The sequence below is a fragment of the Equus asinus genome, chromosome 1 (assembly GCF_041296235.1).
Source record: "Equus asinus isolate D_3611 breed Donkey chromosome 1, EquAss-T2T_v2, whole genome shotgun sequence".
In the NCBI taxonomy this organism is placed as follows: Eukaryota; Metazoa; Chordata; class Mammalia; order Perissodactyla; family Equidae; genus Equus; species Equus asinus.
In genome coordinates, this window is record NC_091790.1 from 122,363,870 (window position 1) to 122,389,256 (window position 25,387).

Here is a 25,387-nt window from a genome sequence, read left to right on the forward strand (position 1 = left end):
TAGGGGAAGGGGATTGGAGGGAAAGAAAACCCTGAAAAGGACGAGCTCATAGTAAAAGCATCCTAAAACATAAGAATAAGCAAAAGATAGGCAGAGGTCACAACAAACAAGAGAATGAAGCGTCACAGATTTAAGATAATAGAAAAATAGTCTGTAAGTAATTTACCATGTATATAACTATTGAAGATATAAAAGAAGAAATCCAAATCCTAAGAAAAGAATTACACCCTTCGTATCAGTCAATGCTAATAATCAACACTAGCTACAGTAACAAAGTAGCAAGTGGGAAATCATTGATGCTGGCTACAATATCCCACAACCCCCAAATCTCAGTGACTTACAGCAAAGGATAGTTCCCATTCAGACCAGAGTCTGATCCAGAGTTTAGTGGTGGCTTTGCATGTGCTACCTTCCCCAGCTCCTTCCATCTTGTACTATTACCACTTTCAAAGTTCTCCTCATAGGATTGAGCCATGCATCAAGGAGGAAGAGAGTGAGAAGTATCTCACGGAATGTTCCATGAGCCTAAAGGTGGGCTACAACACATCTCCTCACATGCTATTGTCCAAAACACCATCACAAATTACCAGCCAAACTGCAAAGGAGTATGGGAAATGTGGGAAATGGAAAACAAGATTGCTGAGCATCTGGTCAATCTCTACCCCAATATAAAAATTTGAAACAGTTCTAATTAGGAATGATAAAAATATAAAATAAAGACATTCATTCTTTTATTTCATGGAAATAGATGACAGAAGGACAGAGAGATTGCCTGCATTGTCCAGGCACTGTTCTAATTGCTGGAGATGGAGGGTATGAACAAAAACCGGATATTCCCGCCACTGTGAAACTTACAAGCCCTACCTGTGGAAACACACAGTAAGCGCATGAGTAAAGGGTTAGTGAGATAATGTCAAGTGTTATAAGAATGAAACAATCTAAAGGATGAAGAGAGTTGCTAATGAGATAGGCTGTTCAGGGAAGTCACTCCCACGTCTGCCCCCAGAAGGCGGAAATTTTTGAGAGACCTCACCCTTCTTGTTGCTAAGTTCAGCCTTTATTTGTTTATGCTTCCTCTTATTTGATCTATCAGAAGCGCTTGGATCTGTTGCTCATTCTCTCATTTTTGAAAAAATTGCTTTATTTGGCTTCCAAGGCGTCAGCCTTTGCTGTGTCTTTCCTACCTCACTGCTTCTTATTGCTGCTGTAACAAAATGTCACAAATTTGTGGCTTAAAACAGTACAAATTTATTGTTTTGTAATTCTGGAGGTCAGAAGTCCAAAATGAGTCTCACTGAGCTAACATCAAGGTGTCGGCCGGGCTGCCTTCCTTTAGGAGGCTGAAGCAGAGAAGCCATTTTACGGCCTTTTCCAGCTTCTAGAAGCTGCCCACATTCCTTGGCCTCCTTCCTGCGTATTCAAAAGGCCCCTCTGACTTCTTCTGTCTCCTGCTAATTTTGAGGACCCTTGGGATTACATTGGTCCCAGCCAGAAAGTCCAGGATAATCTCTCTATCTCAAGATACCTGAAGATATCTAAGAACTCTCTTTTGCCATAGAAGGTAACCTACCCACTGGTCTTGGGGATTAGGATGTGGATATATTTGAGGGACCGTTATTCTGTCTACCACAATCACTGACTGCTTTTCTTAGTTTTCTTTCTTCTCTCTCTCTGATATGAGAGAGAGTACCAGAGCAAATATACAGCTGTATTGATTATTATAATATTGAAATATTTTTATATTGATTGGTGAATAGCCTTAACAATCACCTTATCAATAAGATATTTCTGCTTCCTGTCCTGGATCCCTGACCCATCCTGAGGACCTTACATCCCTGACCCCACTACTTAAAGTAAAGAATAAATGTCTGGCCTTGAAGACACTGACCCAGCGTTGAAGCCAGCATCTCCTTAGAATGGTCAATGCTCATTCCTTACCGGTTGCTAGGTGTTTTGAATAACATTCCTGAGAATGCCTCTTCCTTAAGATAGTCATTTTCTTTGAGATTTCATCCAGTTTTTAGACTTTAAATATCATCTAAATTTTCTTTGATATTTCATCTAGTTTTTATACTTTATATATCATCTAAATGCTGATGACTCTCAATTTTCACTTTTAGTCTGATTCTTTCTCCAAGATTTCAGAATCCTACATCTACCTACCTATCAGTATTTCCATGGATTTGTGATAAACATCTAAAACACAACTCATCCAAAAGTGAAATGCTGCTTTATTCCCTACCTCAATTTTGCCCCATCCCCCAGTCTCCTGTCTATCAGGAAATAACCACTCAGTCTACTTCCTCTACCTTAAACATGTACGAGGGGATCATTTCTTGCCTCCTCTGTTGTTACCAAACCACCATCAGCTCTTACTTGTTATTCTAAAGTCTTCTAAATGGTCTCTCTTGCTTCCTTAGTCTTTTCTCAACATAGCAGCAAGAGCGGTTATAAAATGTTGGTCGTGCCACATTACACCTCTGCTCGAACCCTCCTTTGGCTTCCCGTCTCATTCAGACTAGAAACCAATGTCCTCCTCTTGGTTTAGATGACTCTCTTTGCGTCTCCTGTTACCTCTCTGAAATCGGCTCCTTTTACCTCCCTTTTCACTCACTCAGCTTCAGCCACACTGACCTCCTTATTCTTCAAATAGGCCAGGATGCTCTTCACATCTGGAATACTCTTCCTTGCTGTTTGTCCTTGCTGTTTCCATCATCTGGAACATTCATTCCACAGATTTCCACATAGGTTAATCCTTTATTTTCTTTCACTATTTACTTCAATATTACTCTATTATAGGCACTTTCTTGAACTAATGTATGAAAAATTGTAAACCTTAACTGCTCAGTTCCCCTTCCCTGGTTTGTATTTCCCCTTAGCATTTGCACTTTCTAGTATACTATATATTTTATTTAATTTATGCTGCTATTTTCTGTCCCTGCCTGCTATAGTATGAACGCTATAAGGGTAGAGATTTTAGTCTGGTTGGTTCACTGCTTCTCCCAGGGTCTAGAGCAGGGTTCTAGCCTCACACGTAGTATACTAATGATGAGCTCACTTAAGAAGTCTACCTTTTCTCTAGAAAATTAGTCAAAATATATCACAAACTTTAAATATGCATGTATTTTGGTACAGTAAATCTCCTTAATAAAATCTATCCTAGGGAAATAATTAATAGTATCTGCAAAAGTTTGCAACGTGGATAGCCATCACAGTCTTTTTTATAATAGTGAAAAATTTTTAAAATCAAAACTCTCAAATTTCCAAATATAGAACCTTAGTTAAACGAAAGGCAGTATATTCATACAATAGAATATTATGCAATCATTAAATTCTTATTTAGATGAATACTTATTTGCCGGGGTCCAGCCCCAGCATGAACAGGGTCTCCTGAGGGATGGATGGCGTTGGCGAAGGAGGAGGCAGTGAGACAAGGAGCTTGGTGTCCAAGTCCAAGTCTAACTTTATTTTGTGTATGTATGATTTATATAGGGCTCAGGATATGCAAGGATGATTTCATGAAACAGTCCCAGTACATATTTTTGGCTCGCATAAGTGGGTTTTTGCAAGGTGAACAATAGTCAATTGTATCTGGATTGTGTGTAGCCCTGGGAGAAGTCAACCTTCTGCAATCCTTTACTTCGAGGAGGCCATCCCCAGCGGCCTCCTGACTCAATGGGCCACGGCAACCACTGTCCTCCTAGAGAGATCTGTGGGGGCCATGTGTCCCTAACCCGTTTCCTAGGTGACTTGTCAGGTTCCCTTTTTTCTCTTTACCAGGGACGAATCAGAACATTCTTTCCCTAGAAGATGTTGTTCCCTAGAACTTTCCCTAAAATATTGCATTGTATCATTCTCATTCCCAGGGCCGGGCTGACTTCCCCTGAAATAACCCCAGGTGCAGAACAGAGTGAGCAGAAGCAGGAAAGTCAGAAGTACCAGGGAGACTCGTTGCAGGGGCAGCCTGGTAGACTCCCTTGAGGGTCGTCGTGCGTCCCCTCATCTCTCTCCTGGACCGTGTCACAAGGCAGAGGCTTAATTTATAGGCTGACGACTCCTGGCACTTATTGACATGGGAACTATTAACAATATACTGATAAGTGGAAAAAAGAGTCTATAAAAGAAAATCTGCTGAATGATGTCATTTTTGAAGAAAAGATGTATATCCTTGTATATTAGTCTGAGAGGATGGATAGTTGTTAACAAAGTGGCTTCTAGAATGAAGTGGATTTGCCTTTCTTATTCATCTGATTTGTACATTTAAACTCGCTTTTAAAATAATGATCACAGAGCACTTTTATACTGGGAAAAATCAAAATTATATTTCTACTGATCTTCAAAATGCTTTTACTATTAAACGTGGAAAGGATTTTTAAGTGTGAATTGTATGTAAGTATTCCCCTTTATGGCATCTTATACGTTTATGACGGATGTCCTGCATTAGTAAGTAGAGACTAATTCTCAAAATTTGTTAACAGGATAGTCTTTTTGGGGTATTTCAGTCTTTAGAACCCTAACACGTGGAAGCTGTCTGGCCACAGGTATTACTGTATTGAAAAATGTATTTAACGTAACTGCTGACAAGCTAATTAAACCTTGGATTAATTGGTATTAATGCAATATCTTTGCTCAGAGATTTGAATTAATGCTAACCCACCTTCCCCCTCTGTCTCTAGTCAGTACACTTTGGGCAGCAATGCGCAGACTAGTTCCGTCGAACAGAAGAAGGGGAAATTCCCAATCTGGCCAGAATGGAGTGAAGCTGACATAAACGCAGAGAAGTGGGACGCGGGCAAAGGTGGAAAAGAAAAGGACAAAATGGGGAAAAGCCCCATATTTGTAAGTCGACCTGAATGTGACTGGATTTCATTTTGGTTCTTAGTAATGGTTCTTTGGTTCTTATAATGGAATAAGATTTGTTACATGTGAACGCACTAATTCCTCTCCACAATCTCCATCCAAGACAGAAATTTCATCTTTCTGGCCTCGCACATCATCCCGTGTCTTTCCAAGCCTTAGCCCTGAGATTTGGTGAATCACATTTGAGTAAACGGGAGGCGAGAGATGACGAAAGAGTCATAACTAAATAAATGGCACATTGATAGGACAGGTTAGCTAGTGGTTTGGGGCAGAGTTGGGAACCAAGCATTTAGAGACGGTGGTGATTATAGGAAAGATGATTTTTTAAAAGAGATGTTACTGTGAGATAAATATTGAATCCCTCCTAATTCCCCTCCCAAGACGCTTAGGTAAAGATCTCAGTTACCCTTCATTTACCTGCAGCCACTTAAACATGATGTGGCCTTGAGATTGAAGCTGAGAATGGGGTACCTACATTTTCCAGTTATATTATTTTAGGTTCTTTTGCCTATTTAAAAATAGTTACTCTATTTCTAAAAAGTTCTTTGTTGAGGATATGAGTCTGGGTTGCATTTAAAATATGACCTACTTACTGGTGCAGCAATTCATTAAACAAAAATATTTGTAGAACACAATACAATTTTATTTTTATTCATTTATTTACTTATTTTTTTTTTTGAATATTAGCCCTGAGCTAACATCCACTGCCAATTCTCCTCTTTTTACTGAGGAAAACTGGCCCTGAGCTCACATCTGTGCACGTCTTCCTCCACTTTATATGTGGGACACTTGCCACAGCATGGCTTGACAAGCTGTGAATAGGTTCGCACCCGGGATCCAAACTGGCGAACCCTGGGCCGCTGAAGCAGAAGGTGCGAACTTTGCTGTGCCAGTGGGCTGGCCCCCAGAGCACAATACAATTTTAAAACACAAACAAAATTTCCAGGATTGTTAGGTTGCTCTCTTGTGTCTTTAATTGAAAAAGCACTCTGAAATGGTACTTCTTAAATTTGTACTTGTTCACAAAATACGGAATCACAAGCTGCATGATCCATGCCAGTAATTAGTTTATAAGAGATATTCGATAAATTTAACTAATTGCTTCTCTGTTAGTACTTGAACAATTTCAGATGAGCAGTGTGCGAGGGAAGGCATTCTCTGTACCGTGCCTAGAGTTATTGTGGAACTTTTTTATGCCAAAGGATTTCGAGCTCTCTGGGTTCAAGAGAAAATGGTCATATTCTACATATTTTAACAGCAATTCAAAACTTATGGGGATTGTGTGTGAATTTACGTTAGGAAGACAGATTGTGCAAACCCTCTATTGAGCAGTTGGCCTCTGGAAAGGGTGTAGAGATGAGTCACTCCAAAGTGTGAAGAAACAACAGAGAAGAGCAGAAGTGCCTGAAAACTTTGAAATAGGAAATAGGGTATACAACATAACGTTTTAGGAGCCCTAGAGTGCAAACGTGCCTTTATTGGATGACTATGAAAACTTCTTGCAGCGGGACGGCTCCGTGGCACAGTGGTTAAGTTTGCACATTCTGCTTCAGCAGCCCGGTGTTTGCTGGTTTGGATCCCGGGTGCAGATGTGGCACCGCTTGGCAAGCTATGCTGCAGCAGGCGTCCCACATATAAAGTAGAGGAAGATGGGCACAGATGTGAGCTCAGGGCCAGTCTTCCTCAGCAAAAAGAGAAGGATTGGCAGCAGATGTTAGCTCAGGGCTAATCTTCCTTAAAAGAATAAAAATAAAGAAACACTTCTTGCAGATCTCCAGAAAGGTGGGTATCAAATCCTGGGACTTATCAGTGTTTGTTGATTTGCAAACTCAGGAATTCCTGGGGTGAAATTCAAAACTGGCCCCCATAGATAGAGGGCAACGTAAGATGGAAGCAAGAGGCAGACCACTCCAGATTGGTAGGTGGCAGGTTTAATAAGCAAGGGAATTTCTGCATGAGGCTTGTCTTGGGTGGCCGCAAGACGAAATCTCTGCGCCTCCCCATGAGAATCTTACGAGTTTACGTAGAGGCCTTAATGGGGTTCAGTGACACACACAGTCCAGATGGTCTCAATAAGACATTACTCTCTCAAGGTTGCATACTTGAAGTGGCTCCTAGTGCAAGAACAGTGGGCAGAACGTACATTCCAAGGACAGGGGAGGGGTGAGAAGCCTCTGATTGCCTGTGTCCAGTTCGAGGGTCAACTGGTGGTCATGTCCTCTCAATGACCTCCTCTAACAGTGTTATGAAAACAAGGGGAAGTCCGTTGGAAGAACATTTACAGTAGGAAAACCATTGAGACAGGAGCAGAAACAAATGTGCTGGTCACCTGATGCCCATTTCATTTGGGGGCAACATATAGCAATATTGCTGGCTAAACATCAGACCCCAAAATAGATACTGCAGCCCTTGGACTAAGGAACTGTATCAAACTTCATGATTAAGAAAGCAACAGCCCCACTCCTGAGGTGAATAGGAGGTGTTCCAAGAGAGTGTGACGCTGCAGAACCTTAGCCAACGCCCCATTCTGCCATCACAGCTTTCACGGGGCAGGAGAGCACAAGCTCAAACCCTGGTTATTACAACAGTGCAAAGTGATACCGTCTGGGATGGAATCTTGCTCCCCTCCCCCAGTTCTGTTCCACAACGTCAGCATTCTTGGCTCGGGAAGCCACAGGCCCTCTGCTCCAAGCCTTGTGATTACATTTCTATGATATGGTGGCACAGGAGCTCTTAGCCGTGATTTGCAACATCCATATTTTACCAGGATTAGTTGCCTTAAGCATCGAACTACACCAGGTTTCCTTGGAATTAGAGAAGGCTGCTTCTTTAAATGCGAGGCCAGTGATCAGGAAATCAGCCTCAGATGAGCTAACCCTTCCCCCTAAGTCCAGAGGCAGGTCTCACTTCTTCAGTTAAGTGGCGACAATGAAAGTATGTGATGGGTGAACAAACTGAGAGTATATGATGAAGTACTGTTAGGTGGATATGAGAAATGTACCTAAAGCAAAATGACATGGAAAGATTACCATTAACTTAATGTGAGGGTCTCAAATCCTGGAGAAAAGGGAATTACACCAGGATGAACCCCACATCCACCTTGTTTATTTATTTTTTCTCAGGGACATTTATTAACTCAAGGCGTGGAAATTAGAGGGCAAGAAGAAAGTAGTGGCCTGGGGCTTGTGTCAGTTTCTCTGGGCTGAGGGAGAGAGGATGTTGTCTGGTGCTGCCAAAGTAGTCAGAGCTTGAACCAAAATACACAGAAGTGATCTGAAAATTCTGTGTATAATTTTATTTCAAGACCCCCAACTCCTAAGCTGTGTGTATAAAGCTTTTGCTGCCAGCAAATGAGTAAAAAGTGGCAGCGTGGAGGCTAAATAACTGAGAAAAGATGTCATGATGCTATGGTGAGAGAGTGGAATTCAGGGTACACTAAGGTGAAGGGATCCTGATAAACACTGCAGCCTCTCAGTTAGTTCCTCAACATGGCTATAGCATTCTGCATTGAGTAAGGGCAAACCAAAATTATACCAGCCCTGTCAAAGCCTGAGACCCAGTGTTGACTGGGTCGAGTTCGTCTTGTGCTCTGCCTGCAGCAAGGGAGTGAAGTGCTCCTGTCTGGTGGGGGGGACATCATTATTTAGAGCCTTATAAATTTATGTATCCAGTGTAGATCATACAATCAAAATTTAACAGACATGAAGAGAAGCTGAACCACGCAACTGAAAGCCAAGGGGAAGAATCAGATAGCAGAAACAGATCCACAGGTGACTCTGATTTTGGTATGGTCAGATAGGGGACTTTAAAATAACTAAGTTAATATTTGCAAGGAAAACAATGTGAGGGAACCCCAGAAGTCTAGTACAGCTCCTGGAGAGCTCAGTCTATTTTTCAAGAACCATTCTTTGGGCATTTTGACTAGATGTTGGGGTTGCCTTTGTCTTCACTCAAATTATTCCAGTATCTTAAATGTGACAAAAAGACAGATGCTCCAGATACTCATAGACACTGACTATTTTTAAAGCTGTGACTGCCCTCAAATATACCCATTTCTCAGGCCATGCTAGCATTAGCATAAAAATACGATTACCATGAAAATCACAAAGCAGTATTTATTTGCCCCTGTCCCCATTATATCCGGTGAAATTTAGTTACCCTTTTTTTCCATACAGATAGTTTATGTTCTTTGAGCATTTTTGGTATTCCTAGGACTTTTCCTGTTATTTCTTGTAAGAATCCACCACTGCCCCACGTGTGCATGCACGGCACACACACACACACACACACACACCCCCTTATGAGCTATGAGAACTTCTACATAGTAGCTACCTGAGGTCTCTCAAACTTCCTAGATTGCTGGCATTTGAGAGTAGACATTTGAGCATAATTCTTTCTCCAGATCTCAATAACTGACCCACACTAGGGGCTCAAAAATTAATGAACTAATTGCATTCTTGGACATTTATCTCAGAGAAATGGAAACAGGTTGACACAAAAACCTGTCATCTGTACACAGATGTTCATTTCAGCTTTATTAATAATAGACTCAAACTGAAAGCAGCCCAGATGTCCTTCAATAGACAAATGGTAAACAAACAAGTATGCATATCATGAAACATTACTCAGCAATAAACAAGAGCAAACTATTGGAGCATGCAACAACCTGAATGAATTGAATCTCCAGGGAATTAGGCAGAGAGGGGAAAAAAGCCAATCCAAAAGGTTACATACTATATGATTCTATCTATACAATGGCATGTGAATCTATAATTATCTCAAAAGAACAGGTTTAATTGAAACAATCAATAAAAGAAAGTCAGAACAGAGGTAAAAATTTCATTTACGTATAATCCTTTTTGTGATTCTAACAGCTGAAAATTAAGTAAATACTTTTGAATCTTCTGTATTCAGGTAAAAAACCCCAATATTTTCAGTGGAAAATATGGCCATATCTGGCCCATCCAAAATTGTTTTCCCACCATACCTAATTCATGTAATAACTTCAGTATTCTCCAAGAACTCCATGAATTAACTCTGAAAACAAACATGCAAATTGCTCTATAAATGCTTATTTGTTGATCAATTCTATGCACTTATTAATTTTTATTAGGATTCAGTTATTTTTATTTTAATAAAACCATATGGATAAAAAATTCAATTTTTTTAATATAGCATTTTTTTGAAGATCCTGAAGGAAAGATTGAGTTACCACCATCACTGAAAATTTATTCCTGGAAACGTCCACAGGATTTTTTAATTAATCGGGTAAGAAATAGTTTTACTATTAAACAAAATGCATATTAGCTATGGGATATAATATCCTAGTTATTAAATCTTTCATTATTAAGACAATTTACAGTAATTTTTTTCCTGTGGTATTTGGTAAGAAAAAGTAATTACTTTTTGGCATTTAGTGTAGAAATAAATGTATGTCAGTATAGTTGAATATTTCTTGTACTGGTTTTCAACAGAGTATTTTGCGTAGAGCCTTCAGTTTTCTTCTTCTCTCTGTGATGTCACATTACAGCCTAAAATGTTTTGAGAAGTTATTCCTTGATTGCTGACACTGTCTCTTTTCTGCTTCTTAGCAGGAACTTATGTGGCATGAAGATTTGTTTGTGTGGTGTATATAGCAGTAATTTTCCAGCCCAAGAGACTTGCACTTGGATCTCTCTATTCCAGGAATTCTTGAAGCATTTTCCAAGGGCCGCTTTCATTTCTGGACCCCCATGCACAGACACTTGAATCATGTTGACTGGGACACCGCCCAAGAAACTTTCATTTTAAATAGCAGTTAGCGTACATTACAACTTTAGACCCACTGGTCTATCTTTCTAATAGCTATGTTAGTTTGAATATATTTGGTGTTTCCAAGGATTTCATTATCACTAATGCTTTTTTTCCCTTTTTGAATCTCCTGTTATTTTCATTTAATGCATAGAAAACCAGTAAGCTAAATTAGTTACTCAGTGCTCGTCAAATGGTTGTAATGAAGCTGATTCTTCCATACGTTATGGAATTCATTGAATTTCTGTCACTACACAAAGTGATTTTTGCTCCTAAAAGCTTTAGCCTTTATCAGCACTGCTACTAATGCAGGAAAACACAATTTATTCACCATATTTTCCAATTACTGTTACTAGTTGGGAAAGTCAGATAATCCTAAATTCAAAAATATTTACTAAAATGAGAAAATAAGCAGATACATCTGGGGCCGGCCCAGTGGCACAGCGGTTAAGTTCGCACGTTCCACTTCTCGGCGGCCCGGACTTCACCAGTTCGGATCCCGGGTGCGGACATGGCACCGCTTGGCATGCCATGCTGTGGTAGGCGTCCCACATATAAACATAGAGGAAGACGGGCACGATGTTAGCTCAGGGCCAGGCTTCCTCAGCAAAAAGAGGAGGATTGGCAGTAGTTAGCCCAGGGCTAATCTTCCTCAAAACAAAAAAAAAAAGAAGAAGATACATCTCTGTCCATCAGAGAATTTATTGAGTGCCTACTTGTAAGACATTTTAAATAAAAGAAATCAAGTATACATGACCCAAGTTTTTAAATTACTTATAATGGTAGGTAATATTGACATGAAGAATATAAATTCTGTGATGTTAGTATAATGCCCTTAATATTAATGTAGCCAGCCCTGGTGCTCTAGTGGTTAAGATTCGGCCGTGTCACTGCCATGGCCTGGGTTGCTTTCCCATCAGGGGCCCACACTACCTGTCTGTTGCTTTTCATACTGTGGTGTCTGCATGTTGCTGTGATGCTGAAAGCTGTGCCAGCGGTATTACAAATCCCAGCAGGGTCACCCATGGTGGACAGGTTTCAGTGAAGCTTCTAGACTAAGACAGACTAAGAAGAAGGACCTGGCCACCCACTTCCAAAAGTGGCCATGAAAACTCTATGAATAGCAGTGGAGCATTGTCTGAGAGAGCATTGGAAGGGAAGAGGATGACGCAAAAAGACTGTGCAGGGTTCCACAAGGATGCTAGGATTCGGAATTGACTCAAGGCAACTAACGAAAAATATTAATGTGTTATTAATAATTTTCAGGCGCTGCTCAATATAAGTGCAGAGTTTGTGTTCCATGCACATAAAGGATATAAATTCCACGAAGTGGGAGTGTTGTAAATTTGATAAGTAGAAAAGTTTTATAAATCATTTCTCTTTGTTTTTTTAGCATACCTTAATTCTGAGAGATACACTTGTGCTAAAAAATAAATTCATTCATTGTTGTTGATGATCCTTCCACTTACATTTGTCGTAAGGCTGCCATCCATCTACCTCCACTCTCCCTCTGCACTGACTCCTTCTCTTGATCCATCATTCTGGAATATGGACCAGAATTGCCAGAACTGAAAGTCTAGCTAAGTAGAAAAGTCATAGAATAGTGGTTTTCAAGTTTTAATGTTTAGGTCCACAGTGATAAAAACATTTTATATTGAGACTCATTAAATATGGACATATATAAAGTCTAGACAAAAGTTTTGAAAAAAAAAATGACCTTTCTATGTGAGATTTACTCTGTTCTATTATATTCCATATACATAGTCCTGACCCACTAAAATGATTTCATGAATCATTACATAATTGCAAACCACAATTAAAAAGCACAATCCAGCCTAGAAGCATGTCCTAGACCGCTCCAAGCAAAAGATGACATCAAAGGACTTGATTTAAGTCTGAGAGAAGCTAAGTTATTAAAAGACTTAAAAGCATGGATATAAGACATCAGAGTCAACGTGGGCCGGCCAACCAAGTAGTTAACAAGCCCCGATCACAGAATGAGCGTTCAGATCTGCTTATTTCTGAGAATCAGCTATTGGTGGCCCAGGTGCTTGAGAGTTAATTATGTTGAGCAGATGTAAAATGTCTGAAGATTCATCTTGCCCCAGGTGCAGACACAGGGGACAGAGGTGCTGAAATACCCTTGTAGAGACCTCTGCCTTAATATTTGCTGTTTTTACAAACTGTCAGTTCCTCCTCTTCATTTATCAGCATGTGCCTATTAACTTCAAACTTTAGGTATCCAATACCTATTTTATCTATAATTAATTATAACTCGTTGATCATTTGTTAACAATTATAATTAATATATAATTAATAAATTTTAACGCACATTGGTACTTGCTGAAAGGTATGAGCATTTTAGAAGTGTTGCATCCTAATCAGTCAAACCAGAACATATAGATAAAACTTACTATGTTTATAAATTATGAACATAAGAGTCAATTCAGGCCTTCCAGGTAGCTTTAGGTAAATTTTTCTCAGACGTAAAAATTGTATTGAGTTTTCAAGGTGTTAGTTGTACAGATGATTGAGACTAATACATGGCATTAGTTTCTATAAAAAATCTATTTCACTAATCAAAACCATTTTTATGTTATGCTTAAATATATAAGCTTGATGTGAATTGTAACTATTTTTTTCAAACTATTATAAGTCATATTTTCCCCTCTTATGTTTATTCCTCACTGGTCTAAATATTTAAAGCAACTTCAGATATATACCAATTAAATGATGACCATCAAATTAATTTTTTAAAAATTGACAGGACTTAAAGTTGGGCAAAATTTTAAAAGCTGTCACAGCTAATATTTTTCATCCAAGATGAAGATATTTTTCCAGCTACCAGATGTTAACTAAGCTTCAGGTTTAACTTGAGTGGTTCATTTAAATTTCAAATCACTTTGAAATGTGTGTGTATGCATGCTAAGTTTATCTGCGTGTATTATATCGTAAAGTGTTTTATTTGTATATTAAAATGCTACATTTTATAGGCATTAAATTATTAAATTAATGTCCCCTACACCTCCCACAGGATTGCCTTATGGAATAACGTGCTTATTTTTTTGTTTGTTTAATTCCATTTTTATTTTATTTATTTATTTATTTATTTATTTTTATTTTTTCTAATTCCTCTGGTTTCGAGAAATGAAATGAGGTTTGGCCTATTTACAGCACATGAAGCTTGATTACATTAAGCTACATTTCCTTTGCTTTTCCTAAGGAGTAATATCTATTTTGATTTTTAAAATTTTATTTCAGGTTCCCGTAGTTGTGAAAAATGAAATCCTGTTTGACTTGTTTTCAGCAAATGAGCATTTACTCTGCAGTGAGGTATGTAAAGAAGAAGGAACCAAAGCTCGGTGCAGGATGCCCTGCAGCCCTGCCTGGACGATTCCCTCTCAGGTTCAGTCCCCCCTTGCTGTCCTTTAAGTTTCGGTATAACGGAGCATTTTACATGCCAGACATTCAAAGGGGGGAGAGAAGTCCCTTTAATTGAATTTAGCTTGCAAATCGTGCGAAATGTTAGTGCTGCCCTTATTTTCCAGTCCAGGTAACTGGGTTCTCACAGTCTGGGCATTGCTCCTCCAGACCCATGTGCCTGGCAATTGACATGAAGTTGCCGCCCGTCTTGCCCTACATGGTGGCCAAGAGCTACAGGTTGGGATGTTGTTCGGTTTGCTAATGTGGGGAAAATCCTGGGGTGTAGTTGGATTGCAACATCTCATCTAAACAAGCCAGATTTCAGCACAGCAGCCCTGCTTTCCGGGGGCACAACTTTCCTCACCTCTCTGCCTGGGTTTTATCCATCGGCACCAGACCTGTTCCACTCCCCTGAGGTAGTTACAGTAGAAACAGGGGCCTGTTGCGTATTTTCTCCTGAGACCCTGTCAGAGGAATGGGGCATAGTCATTACTGATCAAAACGCTTTATCTTTCTTATCTTTAATATCTTGACCAATATTAAAATCAAAATATTTATTTCTTCAGCCAGCTTCTACTGATTAGCATAAAATTATCTCCAAAGTGTTTCATATGATATACTTTTAGTCTAAAATATGCTTATTTTATAAATGCTAAACATACACAGACATTAGCTTTCCATTTTTCACGGGAAGAAGAGTAGAAAATATTCTATAGTAAAATTTCCAGATATACAGGAGGATATCTGATTTGCCGTTTTCAATTTAACCAAACTTTAAGAAATTTCCTAGATAATGCAACTTGAGAAAAACATAAATCTTATGAGGTCAGTCTCAAGTATTTAATCTCCTTACAAGCCAGGCAGTAAAACATGAGATGAATATTTGAGAGAATCCGGTACTCCTGAGGCTAATAATGGCTTTACTTAACAGCACTGTGACCTAGAGATTTCTTACACATCATTTCTATTCCTCACAAAAATGCTGAAAAATAGCTGGTATAACCTACATTTAACAGATAAAAAACTGCGACTTAGAGAGGCTCAATGACTTGCCCAAGAGCAGAAGGATCTGAACGAAGATTGAAATCCTGGTCTTTTTCTACTCAGAGTCTCAGCCCTCCGCAGTGCCTCACCACCTGTTAAAAACACTGCAAGTGGGCCTTTTCCGTGGAGCATTTCTGCACCTACAGATGAACACAGGAAATACGAGACAGAGTATATTTAAGTGTGTGTGGAATTTTAATTTTTTCACGTCTCGTTTCTTGTCTAATTTCCTATAAAATAAAAGAGATCATTTCCTTCTCAAACTTCTCAACATTTGTAGAAGAGCAGCTCGCTCAGTTATAGAGAGTTAATTTCAAAATAAAATCGTCATTGCCCTCAGAAGCACTCAGTGTCCCTCTCACCCTCCCACACGCTCACACAGAGCTCAAACGGAGGTGCGCTCGCCGACAGTGGGCTCTGGGAGGCAGCTCTTAGCTAAGAGTCTGTTTAATATTAGACCTTTTAGCTTGTATTCTGACTGTATGTCCTGAAAACAAAAGCAAGACCTGTGATTTTATTCTATAGGTCAGAAATCAAAGTGTGGAATACATTACATGTAGAAGTTAACATTACTGTTGGAAGTAGATTTTTGACTGGTTTTCCCCCTACAGTGCCGACACCTGAAGAATGACTGGTTAACACTGACGGTTTTTGTCTCTAGCTGATGCGATGGATTATCAGTGAAATCTATGCTGTGTGGAAGATCTTCAACGCTGGCGTGTTGAGCAATTATTTTAAAGGGACTGTAGGGGAGCCCCCCCTTCTCATCTGGAAGCCCTGGGAACACATATATTCTCTGTGCAAGGCTGTAAAGGGCCACATGCCTCTGTTCAATAGTTATGGAAAGTATGTTGTGAAACTTTACTGGATGGTAAGCAAGTTCCTGTGCGTGTGCATTAAAACTCGTGCTTTTCATATTGAAATATATATTGTCTTACATGCTGTTAACTAGGCTGATACAAGATGCTGCAGTTTACGCAGGTTATCAGTCATGTGGCTACTGGGGGAAATGTCCTGCACATGTAATTTGGGATTAAAAAGAAACACATTTATTTCTCCTGTGACACCAGTCCCGTGGGCTTTCTAAACTGGTGCTGCCAGGACCGTGGAGGGGCAGCCCTCTGCAGCCTCTGCCCTCTCGGGCAGGTGGGATGGGTGGGCAGGTGGATACACAAGGCTTTCTTCCCAGCTTTCCTCTGTGATGTGGCATCAGGGTCGTGGCAGGAAGGAGTACATGAGCATAGTCCGGTGTTTGCTGCTACTGAGGGCCCTGATCCCATTTGTTTTTTGTCCTAAACTTGAGATTTGTTTTCATGTTAACAAATCTTACTATGACACAGAAAGTTTTTACCAGTGCCTGAAAGGTTGCAAATGGAAAACCAGGAAATACAAATGGAGAATTAAAAATCTCTCAGTTAATATGGCAAAGAAGACTCACGCCACTTTTAGCAATGCTGGATTATACTAAACACCTTTGGGTTTTTAATGATGGAATGCTCTTTCTAAAGACCCAGAGTCACAGGCAGGACCAGCTACATGATTTGCAGAGCACTTTGTTCCAAAATTATTAAGAATTTCAAGACAATGATAGCAGCACTTTAAACCAAGCATGGGGGCCTTCTGAGTGTGGGGTCCCAGGTGACTGCCCAGGTCACATACCTGGGAAGCTGGTCCTGTTCACTGAGAAAGAATGTTCTTGAACATTTGAAGGAGTGGCGAAAGTATGAAAAGTCAATTATTCCATTCTATATTTCTAAGAGCATGACTTTTTCTTTAATGCACCCAAGCCATCTGTCTTCCAAGGATAGGGAATGTCAAAAGGCCAATGCTCAGGAATTAATAGGATCATTATAGCAGGAAGGTAAAGGTAAAGAAGGTAACCTTAGCCTCTGATATTCGAAATAGAATTTTTGTTCTTTTGATACAGCAAGAAGGTAGACCTTGAAAGTCAAAACCATTGTTTGGAGAGAAAATAACTTCCTCAATTCCTTTATCTTCTTTATTTACTAATCAGGAGGCAGACCTAGCGGACTAGGCTTGAAAGATTGAAATATGCACAGAAGAGTGAGGGGGAGTATATGGCATTAAGAAAGTGGATAAGAGTTGAGGGATTATAGAAAGACAGTAAACAGGGGAAGAGTGAGGGGATCAGATGCCTGGATATTTGGTCCCCACTTTTTCACATTTGCCTAAACTTGAGGTGGAGATTCAAAATTATTAAGAATTTCCAAACAGCATCAGCAGAACATTAAACCAACGCTGTTAGCTTCTCTCTGTCTCTTTCTCCTCTCCCTGCTTCCTGACACCCTTCCTTCTTTTTAAATTTCCTTCTGGATAGAGGCCAACGTTTATTAAGACTACATTTCATTTTACAAAGAAAATGTGATTTATTTCTCTTTAACTGTACTGGTTCCGCACAACCCCAAACCCATTTGGATTCAGAAATTAAAAAAAAAAAAATGCATTTAGTCCAGTTTGGAAATCTCAGTCTCATTGGATTATTTAACCTTCTACTTTAGAGAAGGTAGCACTTGAGGGAAGAGGGCTAGGAGTGTGGCAGTGAGAAAGACTGAACCTCATGTCCAGTGGCTTCTTCTGCTTCCTCATTGATCTCACCTGAGGAACGGCTTGTGGGGGATGCTGCTAGACTGTTGAGCACTGAGATACAACTGGGTCCATGTGAATCATTTTGGTAGGCAGCTTGCTGGCACTCATTGCTCAAGTGCATGCTATTGTCTTGCTCACTGAGGCTGAGAGAAAGTTTTACCAGCCCTCAGCATTTCTAGATCCATTGTTGGGCTACAAGGGCCCTTCAGAGTCGCTTGCACACAAAGGCAAAGGAGCACATCCCTCAAGATAATAGACATGTAACATGTCTTGACAAGTACAGGTGAAGATAAAATGTGGTAATTATGTAAAAGAACCTAGAAAAGGTCCTGACACATAGCATCTCAAGATCATTAATTTCCTTCCTTCTTTAGTTTATTCTTTGATCCCTTCTCTCTTTCCCATTGCCACCTCCTACTATGGAAGCCAAAGAGTTGATTCATTCCTCTTCTTGCCCCTTGGGAGAGCTGAGGGAAAAGCATATGATCAGCTTACCAGGTGCTCACTTGCCCAACAAGGGTTCTTGAGTGAGGATGAGAAGATGGAGAGGACACATGGTGATGGCTGCCCGTGCTCTGACTGCTCCTGCATGTGGCCTTGCTGTGTTTCCTTTGCCCGAACTTGGGTAGTTCCTGCCCATGTTGATGCTCTGTCCTCTAGCATCCCGTCAGATCTGTACATCCCTTCTCTACTTCTTGAATTGCCTACTTATAAAACAGGTTATTTCAGGTTGTGTTCTGGAATTGTAAGCATTCTTTTGTATGTTGCAGATACTCGTGCACGTGGGTGTCGAGGAAGTGCTGTTGTAATTCATGTTTTAGCTTTGCATCTTCTGCCCAAATGAGACTTGTAATTTTGATGTAGTCAATTATATCATTGTTTTTCTTTACAGAATCTAGGACTGTTTTGTCATTTAAAGTAGGATATCACTATCTCAAGAATATAAGAAATACTCTCCCTTAGTTTTATCTAGTATTTTTTAGACTTTTTTTTTTTTTTTATTGTTTGGGTCTTTAATTTGTTTTATCTACTGTGAGAAATAAAGACTTGGCTTATTTTTATTTTTTATTTTTTTAAAGATTGGCACCTGAACTCACATCTGTTGCCAATCTTCTTTTTTCTTTTCTTTCCTCTTCTCCCCAAAGCCCCCCAGCACATAGTTGTATATAGTTGTATATTCCAGTTGTAGGTTCTTCTGGTTGTGTGACCTGGTTTACTTTTTATTCCAAAATCTCAGCCAGTTGACCAGCATTATATATTGAATGTTTTACCTTTCACCCACTGATTTTAAAAACCACTTTCATCAGACACTAAATTCCAATGTGGACTTGTGCTTGTTTCTCACTCTATTTTCTTTTACTCTTTTCCTTGTCCTATTCGAATACCACATTGCTTTAATTGTTATGAATTACAGTTTGTTTTGACTTTCTAGGACAAAATCCACTTAATACTCTTTTGTTTCATCATTTTCTTGGCATATGTGATTTTGAATACACATTTTTGCTGCCATTTATCTTTAAACACATATTTATAATAATTTATCCTTTAATCTGTGTATAAAAGGATTTAGTCCTCCTCATTGTTTTTTTTCCTACTACAGCTTCCCTTTCTTGACTATTTTATTTTGATTCATCTTTCAGTCAGATGGAGTATGCAGTCTAGAATTTTATTCACTTAGAATATATATGTGGTATATTTTGGGAAACTGAATATTACAATCTTTCTATTTTCCTTTCTACATGATTGTTAGGTGAATGATAATTTGGTTACATATGGAATACCTGGATAATTAACTTTTTGTTTTAGAACACACTAGCCAATGCCTGAGTACCTTGTGGTTTTAGTATTAAAGACACACATTCTGAGGCCTTTACTCTCCACCCTCCTGAGACCCCAGGCACCCCCTTTCTCCTGCCTGCCTTCATTTTTCTCCACAGCACCAAAGATGGAGCATCCAGAGCGCCAGCCACTTAGTGTATTCATGAGTATATGTAAAGATATGTAAGAAGCTGTTACTCTCTAGATGCTTTATTTTTTGAGGGCTTTTGCTTAAATATGTATTTCTTATATTCGTATATTGGCCCAATCTGCAGTTCTTTTCATAAGGTGAATACACAAGCCAGATCACAATGCTCTTCTGCTGGTCCTCCTATGCTTTGGTCCTTCCTTTAAAACTAGAATTGCAGTGCTCCAAAGGACACAGAAGGATAATGACAACAGTGATAATAAATAGATGGATGCAATTCTTAAAGGGCAGAAAACAAGCACTGTGCCGTCTCAGGGCTGTAGCCATGTGACAAGTGGCTGCCTGGTTTTCTGGTTGGTAGAAATCTGTTCCCTCTGGGCTAGGGGTCAAAATTTCTACCTCTTTCTACCTAATTCCCAGGTGGTAGGGCTGAGGCAACACCTGTGTGTGTATGAGGGTTAGTATAGAATTAGAGTAAATTCTTTCTGACAAGATAAATTACGTTATTTTTTTCTTGTCGGTTTCCAGACATACGCAGTTTAATTAGTTCTTTTCTCTTCCAAGTCTGGATCAGTATTTACATGAGTATCCTTTGCTTTTCTCTGCAAACATTTAAGGAACATGTTCGTAAAAATATGCTTTGTTACCTTCTACTGCTTGACTCAGTGTAACTTACCAGAGACACATCTCCTGCCCTATCTTTATTTTCCTTGCTCTGTGGCATCTCGTACCTTCAGTCTCCTCCCCACTGTTTTTCTTCTTCAATTTCTGGATGTTTTCTTAGTTTTTTCTTGTTGATTCTCCTCTCTGCCTTATTGCAGTCCTCCCTGAACATTGCAGGGAGTTGGTTCCAGGACCTCCGGGAGATACCAGAATCCGAGATGCTCAAGTCCCTCATAGAAAATGGCATGATATTTGCATGAAACCTATGTGGGGGACTGGAATTGGCCACCCCAAGATGTGCCTCTTTGGCATGAGGATTATTTTGGTCTGGTTACTTTTAAAAACTGCGGACAGGAGAGAAATTCTGAAAAGCAGAAGTTACCCTTTGTAAGAGACATTTGCATTTGTAAAGGAAATCTCCATCTGTAAAGGTGTCTTCCTCTCTGCACCAGGAAGAAGGTGTATGACCTTATCTCTGGAAACTCTTATCAGTGCAGAAGACAAGGACTTAAATCTGCATAATAATCTTACTTTTGTTTATTGTGCATTTCTGGTAATCTCCCATAACTGACTCCCCCCACCCCCAACATCCTCCTTTGTCTTTAGCTGGGGATGGTATTTAAGGTGAGAGCTTCTGCCATTTTGGCAAGTTACTCAGTTTTTCTGGGTCTCTCCCATGTATACATGTTATAAAGCTTTGTTTGATTTTCTCCTATTATTTTGTCTCATGTGAATTAATTCATTGTTTAGCCAGGAGGACCCAGAGAGGGTAGAGGAAATGCCTTCCTCCCCTTCACCTACATACATCCTCCTGTATACTTTGAAATCGTCTCTAGATTACTTATAATACCTAAGGCAATGTACTTGCTGTGTCAGTAGTTGTTATACTGTACTGTTTAGGGGAAAATGACAAGAAAAAAAACTCTATACGTGTTCAGTAGAGACACAAGCAACCATTGTAAGCCTTTTGATCTACTGTTAGTTGAATCCAGGATGCAGAACCCGTGGAAATGAAAGGTCAACTGTACATATATTCTTCTCCCTCTTTCTTGTTGTCCTTTGAAGTATTTACCTTAATCACTTCTTTGAAGTAAACCAAGCTCTCAGCCTCTCTGCATGATGTTTAAAGTTCAGATCTTCACACCAGCATATCATTTTCCCCGTAAAAGTACTCCTACTATTTCCAGTTTGGATTCTAAGTAAATAGCCTCAAGATTCTTTGACATCAGCCAGGTAAAAATTCACTGAGCAGCATAAAGGACATTGTTATAAAACAGAGACGTTTTCTCTTCCTGCACCTGGCAGTATTAATGCTGCTCCTGGGCCACATACAGTCTTGCCAGGCAGGTGCTTTCCAAGTTCAGCATTCCTTTGGCTCCCCTGAAAGAAGCAATTTAGTTCTCTCTCTCCACTTGAAGTCTGTATTAATCTTGGCAGCCTTTCTTTGAGTGTCCCAATGCTGTCATTTGTCTCTGAATAACCAGAGAAAACACACACGTTGGGACCAACAATTTTCCCACGTTGCTATCAATCTATTGGTATGAAAAATGTGTTAGCTTTTGTTTTTGTTCTGTTTTTTGGTGAGGAAGATTGGCCCTGAGCCAACATCTCTGCCAATCTTCCTCTATTTTGTATGTAGGATATCTCTGAAAGCATAACTTGATGAGTGGCATATAGGTCTGAACCCAGAATCTGAATTTGTGAACTCTGAGCCGCTGAAGTGGAGCTCGCAAACTTAACCACTATGCCACCCAGCTGACCCCAGCATTTGTTTTTGATTGACCTTTATACTTTTTAAGCACAATATTATTATAGAATTCAGTTTCTTAAACTATGGAGTGCAGAAAACCACCAGCATCAACATCTCCTATGGTGCTTCCCATGCCCCAGCACAGACCCCTAGTCAGAGTCTCTGGGCAGAGACCGCATCGATGTTTCAAACAAACTCTCTCCCACCCAGTGACATTTTTGATCTTTGAACTCGAGGAACACTGTTTGCAAGATATATACCCTGACAAATTATTTTTCTATCATTCAATTATTTTTTTCCAAAATGGAACTATTTTTATTCTTATTTCATTATTATTAACATTATATATGCTCTTAATAAACCAAATTCAAACACTATTAAAATTTTCAAAGTGGAATATGAAAGTTCCCCATGATTCCACCTATACAGACAACATAGTGACTGATTTCTGTATATCCTCCTAAACTTTGTTCTTATATGTAAACCTACTGTATAGAATTTATAGCAACAGTAGGATCATACGGTACCCATTGTTCTGTATTTTTTCCCTAACTGTGGACATTTCTTATGCTAATAGATATTGATGTACCTTCTACTCCATTGTTCGAGTGTAACAATAACTATACATATTTTGCTAATTTCATATCAACAGACATATAGGTTATGACCAGTGTTTTACCGGTAGAAACAGTGGGGTAAAATAGCTTCTTTGTATATAAATTTTTGTCCATTTGCCTGACTGTATTTTCCTAGGATTTCTACATGTGCAATTTTTCTGTCAAAACATATGCACTTTCTTAATTTTGATAAGTATATTCAAATTGCTCTTGTATTTTGATTTGTGTGCAATTATATTTGATATAATTGGGACTTGTCTGCTATTTTATTATTTGTCTACCCTTTTACTTCTGTTACTTTTCGTATCTGTCTCTTCTTCCATCCTCTTATGTGTTTCTTGAATGTTCTTTAGGATTCCATTTTGTTTATCTCTAGTGTTTTTGAGTATATCTCTTTATATGATTTTTTGCTAGTGGTTGCTCTAGGGATGAAATTATACATACATAGCTTATCATAGTCCACTAATATCAATATTTTACCACTTAAATTGGAATATAATTTAACCACTATTTAGGTCCCTTTATATCCCTCCTTTATAGTATAGTCGTATTAAATATTTTCTCTATACATATTAAGACCCTCATCAAAAAGTCAAATTTTAAAAAATTTTAAAGTTTTTAAATTAAATTAAAAAAATTTTTAAATATCAAATATAATTTTAAAAGCTCAATAGGAGAAGAATGTGCTGTCATTTACCCATAAGCTTACTCTTTCCTTTGCTCTTTCTTCATTCCTAATGTTCCATTTTCTTTCTTTTTTTTCTTTTGTTTTACCTCTGAACAATTCCCTTTCGCCATTCTTTTTGAACTGATCTCCTGGTGACACATTATCTTATCTTTCCTTTATCTGAAAATGTTTTTATTTCGCCCTTATTCTTAGAGGATATTTTCTCTCAGTACAGAGTTCTGGGTTGACAGTCCTTTTCTTTCAGCATTTGAAAAACAGTGTGCTTCTTCCTTCTGGCCTGTGTGGTTTTTGAAGAGCAGCCTGCTGTTCTCCTACAGGTAACATGTCTTTTCTCACGGGCTGCTTTCAGGGTTTTTTCCTTTGTCTTGAGTTTTCAGAAGTTTGAATTTGACACGTCTTGGTGTAGATTTCTTTGGAATTATCCTGTTTGGGGTATTCTGAGCTCCTTGAATCTGTAGTGTTATGTTTTATGACAAATTTGGGAAGTTTTCAGCCATTATTTCTTCAAACATATTTTCAGCCCCACATTCTTTTTTCCTCTTTTTTTGAGACTCCAAAGATATTAAAGGTTATATCTTTTTGCATTGTCTCACAGGTCCCTGAGGCTCATATCCTTTCTTTAAATCTGTTTTTTCTTTGCTGTTTATAGTTTCTATTGATCTAACTTCACTAATTTCTCTGCCATCTGTATTCAACTATTGATCTAGTGACAAGTTTGTTTGTTTGTTCAATTTTAAGTTCAAAATTTTCATGTTTTCCTCTTTTACATCTTCTGTTTCTTTGCTGAGAATTTCTATTTGTTTCAAGAGTATTCGTAATTGCTTGTTGAAGCATTTCTATGACAAGACTTTACATTTCTTACCTAAAAATTCTAACCTCCCTATCAATTTGGTGCTGTGGTCCATAGATTGTATTTTCTCATTGAAATTGAGATGTTCCTGGGCTTTGATATGATGGATAATATTGGACAGTTTCCTGGATATTGTTAGTGTGATGTTTTATGACTCTGGTTCCTAATTAAAATTTCCATTTTAGCAGGTAGTCGACCTGTTTAGATTGAGAATGTGCATCCTGGCTCACTTTTGTGGGCTTTGTTTCAAAGGTGGTTTAGTTTATAAAGCCTGTGCAGTCCTATGCTGTCTGCCACTCTTGTTCATTACCCAGATGATAAGACTCCACCCGATAATCTCCTTAGCACAACTTGAGGAGGGGAAAGTGTGCCACTTCATTCCTCCAAGAGGCTCTCCCAGGGCAGGGCACCTCCTCTTTATTGCAGTGGGAGGATGGAAGTCATGGTTCTGTCCATTGACTCCACTGGGGAAAGAAACCGTCTAAAGGATCTTAGTAATTTATATTTATATTAACAAAGGAGGCATCTTCCTTCATAAACATTCTATACTTAAACATTTTGATGGTCTTTTAAAATTATATGGTGCTAACACAGTAAACTCAGTGAAAAATGTCCAATATACATAATTTATATGCTATAACAAAAAAATACTAAATGCAAAAACAATTCAATGTTCTATAATGAGGTCTCAGATAAATTATTTATACATATATACATGTAATATTTTATTTTTTAAGGATGCAACCAACCAATGTGTTAATATCAATGAATCAAAAAACTTTCCAAGAAAATTGTTATAATTCCAGTCAAATGATGGTTTAGATTTTTAATACTGAGCATTCATTCCTGTGCATTTTTTTTGGTAATAGCTTTATTGAGCTACAATTCACATCCCATATAGTTCACGTATTTAAAGTGTGAAGTTCAATAGTGCTTAGTAATCAATGCATTCTTCATTGAAATATGTTATCATTGATCCTCTGGAAGCAGGAGATATTTGTTGAACTGGTCTAACAAGTTCTGATGGCTGCTTAAAACTTTTCCTTCATAAAAATCCAGCTGTCCCCTTTAAAGATTTTTTTGAAAATCAAAGTGTAGGAAGGGGATTCCTTTTACTATTTTTTTATTG

The 25,387-nt window shown here is 38.8% G+C and overlaps 1 protein-coding gene across 4 annotated transcripts in view; it reads left to right on the plus strand.

Annotated features, from left to right (window-relative positions):
- Positions 1–25,387, plus strand: part of ADGB (androglobin) — a 172,883-nt gene that overhangs the window by 23,219 nt on the left and 124,277 nt on the right. For all 4 annotated transcript variants that reach the window (XM_070506834.1, XM_014850646.3, XM_070506839.1 and 1 more), the window contains exons 2-5: positions 4,677–4,839; positions 10,036–10,128; positions 13,912–13,983; positions 15,779–15,988. In XM_070506834.1, the coding sequence (XP_070362935.1) occupies positions 4,677–4,839; positions 10,036–10,128; positions 13,912–13,983; positions 15,779–15,988 (538 nt within the window). The remainder of the gene's footprint in view (positions 1–4,676; positions 4,840–10,035; positions 10,129–13,911; positions 13,984–15,778; positions 15,989–25,387) is intronic.